An 8105-nucleotide genomic window follows, 5' to 3' on the forward strand; every position below is an offset into this window, starting at 1 on the left:
AATATACATGCATATATTACATTTTAAATTAATTTAATGTTTTAATATTTAAACAACAACGGGTAATGCTAGTCTATACATATAAATTAAATTAAAGTGTCGTAATATCAAAATATCTATGTTATTTTGTGCATCAAGCGAGTATAAATTATATATTTGATACTAAAACATAAACAAACAATTTTTAATTTATTGTTTGTCGATGGTCTTTCTTTTGCCTGGGCTAATCTCCGGAACAGCTGAACCAATTTTTATAGAGCTTTCACTGATAGATAGAGGGTATGTGGAGCGACATATTTTTTTATTTTTTTTTGTATTAAATACGACAACTTTTATTTTAATCAAAAATATCCCAAAAGATTCAAATTACGTTTTATTATACTAGTATAAGTAACTCTACTAAAGTAATCTACAATCTTTGTCTCAGTACACGTAAATATTATTAAAATAACATTTGTAGAGTTCAAGCAGGCGAAGCCGCGCGGGATCTAGCGACCGTTAGTATACAATAAAACACAAGTTCGATTGCAATGAGATTACATACATATGTATGTTTGCTTACATATATTTTACTATTGTCATTATTGACATGGAATGAAGGGTCGGATGTAAACACTAACAGATAAGAGAAAGGACCAAAAGGGACAGAGATATACAGAGGGCTATCTCTTAATACTCATTATGTTAAATATAATGTCTGCATTTGTATGTATATTTACAGAATTACTTATTGGAGGCGGTGCACTGATCTACAGTGTTTCGATTAAAAACGTAATGGTTGTGGGTTTGATTATATCTCAAGGGAATTGATTAAGCAATGTGCGGCAATGGGTTCCGCTTCTCAATCGTTTCTCAATTTTCCAGACATTGCTGGTTGAGAGGCGGAACTTAACACCAGGCTTTGTCCTCTGCCGAGTGGAAATCGGACTGACAACCCACATTTACGAAGAAAAAAAAGCTACTGATTTTTACTTAGCCAAAATCATCAAGTTCGATACACTAAAATGAATAGACACCTACCTGTAAATGAATGCCAATTAAGTAGAAACGTGCGATCAGTGTGTCTGCTAGTAATGCAATATCATGATGCATTTGTCAACATGTGGCTGCTAGGTATGTGTTTCATTGAATTGAGCGGAAATGAAAATTTAAAATATTTCAGGCGGCCCGCTTGTGCCCCTGCGCCACGTTGTCGACCAAAGCAATAATATTTACTTTAAAAAATATATTAAACATAAAATAAAAAATATTTACCATAAGTTTGTTCACAGAGTGGTGGGGCGCTCGCACATTCTGCTGCGAAACCGACGAATGTAATGGAGCTTTCACACGAAGTCCGGCGATCGCACTGATCGTAATCGCGATCGCAATTATCTTCGCACGCTGACCGCGCTATAAAATATAGCTATAATTAAATTTATTTCACTTTAAAATTATTTAAATTATATAATTTATTTCAAAAGTAATATATGCACTATACCTCATTCCTAAAATTATAATGCTTCTTATAGAGATACAAAAAAAGTACAATTTAGGTAATTTTTTTTAGGTTTTTTGTCTTATAACTAAAAGAAAAATGCAGTTTTATAAATATTCTGTACTTAGGTAGTTAAATTAAGTTACAAAAATTGTGTAGCTTTTCTTTGTTACGCAAATCCACTCACATCTAAACTTACTTATGCCTTGGTAATTAAAAGATTCATTGCATTGCATTAAAATTTTAAAAAAAAACAAAGAAATTAGTGTCGTAATTATTATTTTCTTTTTAATATGCCTGAAAAACATAATAAAAAAGTTCAAACTCACACATTTAATATAAACACATCTATCTTAATTTCGTTGATTTTAGCTTTACTTTTGTTTTTTCTTTATGACACGATAATGTGATTTTGTTTAAAAGTTGATTAAAAGTTTAATAATATGTGTTTATCTGTGAGTAATATCTCTGAAGCGCTATAGAATAATAAAATTTTAAATACTGTTTGGTTAAGATACTTATAAATGAAATGTAATGCATAACAAAGAAAAATGAAGTACGGACAAAAAGACATTTTAATATATTTACAATGTAATTAAACATATAAATCAGTTTCGCGTATCTATTGGTATTGGTTTCGAGAGCCATTGTGTGTTTGCATCTCATCGTATATGAGAAAAGGAAACAATTTTCAAGTACTCTTCAATCAAGTGCCATTTTGAAATGATTATCCATTTAATTAAATTGGTATCGACTTTGCTTGTTACTTCTTTAGTAACAGATTTACAAGGCTAAAGAGTTTTTTGGGAAAATAAAGAACTAATTAAAAATCAGTATAATTGTGATTGATTGAAACTATCTATTTCTTTATTTATGACTAAGATGTTAATAATTTTAATATTCTGCCTTGTTAACCTATCGGGATATTATATAAAAAAATGTATATTGCAAGATTTGAGTGTAAAGTTTATTTGAAATACACATAAACGTAGTAAATTAAATAAACAATAAGTTACTTTGAGCTCCAATCGACCTTTGTACAAGGGGCATATACAGCATTTAAAAAAAAATATGAATGATGAATATCTTATCAGATGTTATCGAAAAATTTTAAACCCTATTGTTTAATTACAAAATAAGGGTTTTACGTTTCTGTAACTTTTAGACAAGAAATTAAATTTTATATCTAAAATACGGAAACATTATATATATAATGTTAGAATAGTGCTTATTTACAAATCATACAAGCAATTTAAATAAATATTCCTATTACATTAGCATACAATATTTTGCTTAAAATAAACACACAAATTTAGAAGAAATAAAAAAATGGTTAATAGCTTATTAAATTAAAAATTAAAAGTTTTATTTTACTTTAAAAAGTTATACATTATTACTTATTTAATTACAATATTTGTAATAATTCAGGTAGATTTAAAGTTTAACCGACTTTTAAATGTGCTTAAGAAATCGTAGACAATTAATAATATATAAGTAAATATGTTATAATATTGAACAGTGATTAGACAAATAAGAATAGTTTATTCAAATAGATTTTCAATACTTTTCATTTTACAAAATGCATTGTTTTCACATACTTAAAATGAAAATTATAAATTGGCTGTCTGTATTTTCTAGATTATATATGTAGATTAGTCAAATTTCTTAATAGATAAATAGATTTCAACGTAATGTGTAATTATAACACTTTAAGGCATAGCGCACACGACCGTTTCTAATCGTTGCGTTGAAAAGAAAACGACATTATCATTATATCGATGCCCATGTGGGCGAATTTTTATTAGAGATATCCTCAAGAACTTATTTGTGCTTATTAAATACAACTACAATTTTTACACTATTTTCACTATTTTTGTATTTTTATAAGGTCCGGTTTTTATGAAAGTAAACTGAATCTTGTTTTTAGTTTTTAGTTACTTCAATCTCTATTACAATATTCTGTCTCCAGCACTATTAATACAGTCAATAACTACGTAAAGAAAAAAAAAACTGAACTTAAAAAAATATCTAAGTAAAAGATATTTTTACAGGTACTATTTTTTGCAGCATACGAGTCTCGATCTTGGACATGATGACACAAACAAATTTTCGGGCCCGTATAGTTTTTAAAGTAAAACACCTTTGTCAATTCTGTATTTATTGATGTTTAATATTTCTTTTGAGATTTTAATAATGTTTATTAATAAAAATAATATTTTAAATTTTATATTTTCTGAAATTTTATTTTAAAAAACCGCATCAGATTAATAACGGTCGTCTGGGCGACGCATAAACAAACGCTTTATAGATATATCACTTAAGTACATCAAAAAACTGAATTATTCTAAATTATCATTAGAATAGATAACTTAGATAAATAAGTAAGTTAATTTAAAATAAGTCACTAAGATTAAAAACAAAACAATATTTTGAAATCGGCACTGTGTTTCAACGAAAGCTTATAATTATGTAGTGTTACCATATTGTAATGATAATTATAATTGCTGTCAGTAATATTATTTAAATACTGTTGGTCGCGTCGTTATAATATAATCTTTGTATATTACATTCAAAATATCAACGGAATAGGAAACGAATGGAATGGTTGTGGGTTTGAATCTTCAGTGGACTCAGAATTTTGCAATCCGCGCTAGTATTTCTTGAGATTAACGCGTTCAAACATACTCTCACGCTTTATTGTATTAATATGAATATAGAAATATAGATATGAAGACGTGTGAAACCATTTCTTATTTATATCTTCGCTTTTTTTTTCGAAAGAAATAATTATGACTTTTTTTAATAATAAATTAACGTTTTTTTTTATTTATGTAAAGTATTACTTTGTAACGGTGTGACCTATATAGTATAGTATGTGTTTTCAGGTTTTTTAATTGTACAGATCTTTACATTACAGATTTTTTGTAAATTACCTTAAAATGTGGTTCAAATTAATAAATTCAATTAAATGTTCAAAAAGGAACTAAAACAAATAATTTTCTGCAGTCATTTTCCTTGTATCATTTGAATACATCGCTAATGTAATGTAATGTAAAGTTCTTTTATTTATTTAATATAATATAATTGTGAATTTTATAAGACATCGCCCTATTTTCCATTTCGTTCCTAGCTAAATAAAGACCAATTTATCGATCATTTCATGTTTATTTTTTTCTTAAAAATCAGTGTTATGGTGAGTTGTTAAAATACTTTTTATAAGCTTCACGATGTATCCTATACAAGCAGGATAGGGAGAGGGAGCTTTGTTCAAAACGATTCGTTATCGATTTTCAAGCCATTGCGTGTTAAGTAGCATAACGTTAAACTTTGTCTTCTTACCAGAGCGAAGAAATGAAAATGATTCATTTCCACGGGTAGAAATTGAATCTACACCCGTTGTGTTTACATTGAGAGGCTGCGCCTACGGCTTCTATTTGAGAATTCTTTAGAATAATATTCTTTATTGCACTAAAAATAAATAATAAACAAATACATAAAGACATTTCGTGTACAAAGATGGACTTATATCTATAGCAAGTAAGATAAGATTTATTCGACCTATATTTGAATCGTGTCTTGATAAAAACCTTCTTTACATAGCTTGCAAGGAAAAGGTGAGTTAAATTAGGTATTTGAGTTGATTTGAACGATAAGAGCCTATTCATATTTATGTCCACTTAATGTCTTTTAAGCCATAATGGCATAAGACGACGATTGTGGGTTCGATTTCCACTCGGGGGAGTGAATTATTTCCATTTTCTCGCTCTTGTAATAAGACAAATCGCATCATTGAGTTCCGGCAAAATTTGGAGAACAGTGTCTTGTCACTATGTAGGTAAGTGTCTCGTAGTTAGGTATCCCGCATTTGGAGGGGTAAACAAGTGACCTCTTGCTATAGGCGGGACAACGTTAAGCTGTAAATTAAGTAAACTATTTTCGACCTATATTTAAATCGTGTCTTCATGAAAAGCTTCTTTATACAGCTTACAAGAAAACGGTGAGTTAAATGAGATAGGTATTTGAGTTGATTTGAATTATAAGAGCTTGTTAATATTTATTTCTAGCTAGTATTTTAAAATCTTTAGTGTTTGGATTTTGAAGAATTTATTTTTCCTTAATAAAGTGTAGCTAGAGAGTAACTAATGTCAAGACACTCCGCTCTTCAATTTCTGTGTAATTCCGAGACATTGTATCGTAAGTTGCGGAACTCCACGAGGTGCTTTGAATTGTTCGAATTGGATCTAATGTACGAAAAATTTACTCGTATATATCTCATTCTTTTTATTACATTTCTATTTTATAGCTTAATTATATTTGATTGATATGAACATTCCAGACGATATATATCAAAATTTGGTCAAAGACGTCCTAAACTTGACTTAAAGATCGTCATGATTGTTTGAATTAAATTATTATTAACTAGTAGCCAGTCGCGGCGCAGGCGCGCAGGGGCACAAGCATGTGACTGTTAACGGATGGGTTGTGGGTTCGTGGAATGAAATATTTCATATTTTTATTTCCTCGTTCTGGTGACAACGCAGGTCCGTAATTATAAACCACTCTCAACTCTGAAATCGCTCTCAAGATTGATCTCAGAGTTGAGAGTCTTTTATAAATACAGACCCTTGAGTCAAGACACTCCGTCCGCCACTTACTGCCTTCGCCAATTACCAAGTTACCTGAATTCAGTAGTGTTCAATGGCAGTATTAAATGCCAGAACAGGTAAAAGAAAATATTATATTCCCACAAGTGACAATGGAACCAAGAACAAACGTGTTTACACTCAGGGTCTCTCAGACTGCGCCACTATTGCCTCATTTACTACTTTGACATCGCATAAAACTAAATATATATATTTTTTTAAAAATGTAGATTTTCAAGCATATTATTTACATTTTTTAAAATAAAATATTAAAATATAAACATGTTGACGCAAGTATCTTGTGGATTTTGAATTTTTAATGAGTGTAGAGCAAGAGATGCCCGCATTGTACTTCTGGCACTCTGCCTAAAGAAACACCTCCCATGAGGAATGGGTAGAGAAATTATATAATTAAATTGAGGCCGTCACGGCGCAGGTGCACAGGCGTAAACTCTAAACGCGATGGTTGTGGATTTGATTCCACCTCGGGAGAATGAAATATTTAATATATTTATTCCCCATGTTTTGGTAACGCTTTTTTCTGTTACCAGAGCGGGGAAATGAAACTAGTTCATTCCCCCGAATGAGAATCGAACCCGCAACGTACCGCTGCGATACGACAGCCTGGCCATGATGTTACAATAACGAGATTTTAAATTTTACTTAAATCTACATCGCCCGCAAATGTAGATGTTAAAGTTACGGCTGAACTGGCAAATGCGAGTTCCCACACATTTCCCAAACGTTACAAAGCGAGCGTCGATTGCGTAATGTGAATCAAATGATTTAAAGAGAATAAAGCTGGTTTGCGTTTTATCTCTTTATATCACGGTCAAAATTTATAACTCAGGTTATTGTTCTTTTAAAAAAAATGTCTTTCACGCTTTTCCCGCATAGCAGGGTAGGTAAAACCAGCTTAATTAGCTCCGTTCCGTTCTCATTTCCAGGATAATTTTCGGGATGAAGTAGATAACGTCTAGATTAGATTAAATAAAGCTAAGCTCAATTTTTTTATATATTTGTTTCTTTTTTATTCATTTTCTATCCAGTACATAGCCAGAGGTAGGCAGGCAGAGGGTATCACAGTCGCAGCCTAGTACCCCTCCGCCACGACTGGCTTCAATAATATTTTTTGTTTATTTTTTATGTATTTTTCAAACGTTTCTAACACAAAGTTTTGTCTAAAAATATTCACGAACAATTCTTGAAATCCACCTATTCTTTACAATCGAGGTAATCCCTTTCAAAGGCCTTCCAATGAAGTGTCGGGAATTTGCAGACTGAGGTCAGTTGAATAATCTTAGTTGCGATATTAGGTGCTTAGGTACTACCTTTCATAACGGCATAAAGGGTTTAACTTCTTTCAAATAGAAGGGATTTCAATTTGATTTCGGTATCTTTTTTGGGATTTATTCTCGTAGAATAAATACAACATATGTACCAGCGTTGCCAGATTTTATCTTGGAGAAAAGGGGGATTACTCGACGTTTTAAGTAAAAAAGAGGGATTTATTCGCCAAAAGTGGGAGTTAAAAAAGATGTAACTGCACTATACTTAAATAAAAACAGTTTGGTTGACTCAGTTAATTATCATCTCAAAGTGAGGCTACTTTTCCTATTTTTTCCTTTCGAGTGTGAATCGAATTCGCAACCGTCACGTTTACAGCCATACCTGTGCCGCCACGACGGCCTCTACTAATTTATTTAATAAAACTAATTTATTTGATGAAAATATATTTCTAAATTTCTATACATAAACCATTTTAAGAAAACAAAGAAGAAGAAATAGAAAAAAGAAGAAAGAAGAAAAGCACCTCACCGATATTAGAATTAGTACGCTTTGTCGTCACCAATCGTGAATTCACAAAACGAACTGATTCTTTAGTCGATGGATGCTTCTATCCTCTGTAGAAGAATGTGGAGAATGGGCACGAAAAGAAAAAAGTGATGTTTATTATTATTTATATATATATCGACGGCTATATT

General features: G+C 30.8%; 1 protein-coding gene across 2 annotated transcripts in view; it reads left to right on the top strand.

Moving 5' to 3' along the window:
• Positions 1-4633, top strand: part of LOC146528216 (uncharacterized) — a 51762-nt gene extending 47129 nt beyond the window's left edge. For both annotated transcript variants that reach the window (XM_085203223.1, XM_085203222.1), the window contains exon 4: positions 1272-4633. In XM_085203223.1, the coding sequence (XP_085059349.1) occupies positions 1272-1387 (116 nt within the window). In that variant the 3' untranslated portion in view covers positions 1388-4633. The remainder of the gene's footprint in view (positions 1-1271) is intronic.
• Positions 4634-8105: the final 3472 nt, after the last annotated feature.

Source organism: Heliconius melpomene, chromosome 19 (assembly GCF_056956725.1).
Source record: "Heliconius melpomene rosina isolate 202511_hmr_F chromosome 19, ASM5695672v1, whole genome shotgun sequence".
Lineage (NCBI taxonomy): Eukaryota > Metazoa > Arthropoda > Insecta > Lepidoptera > Nymphalidae > Heliconius > Heliconius melpomene.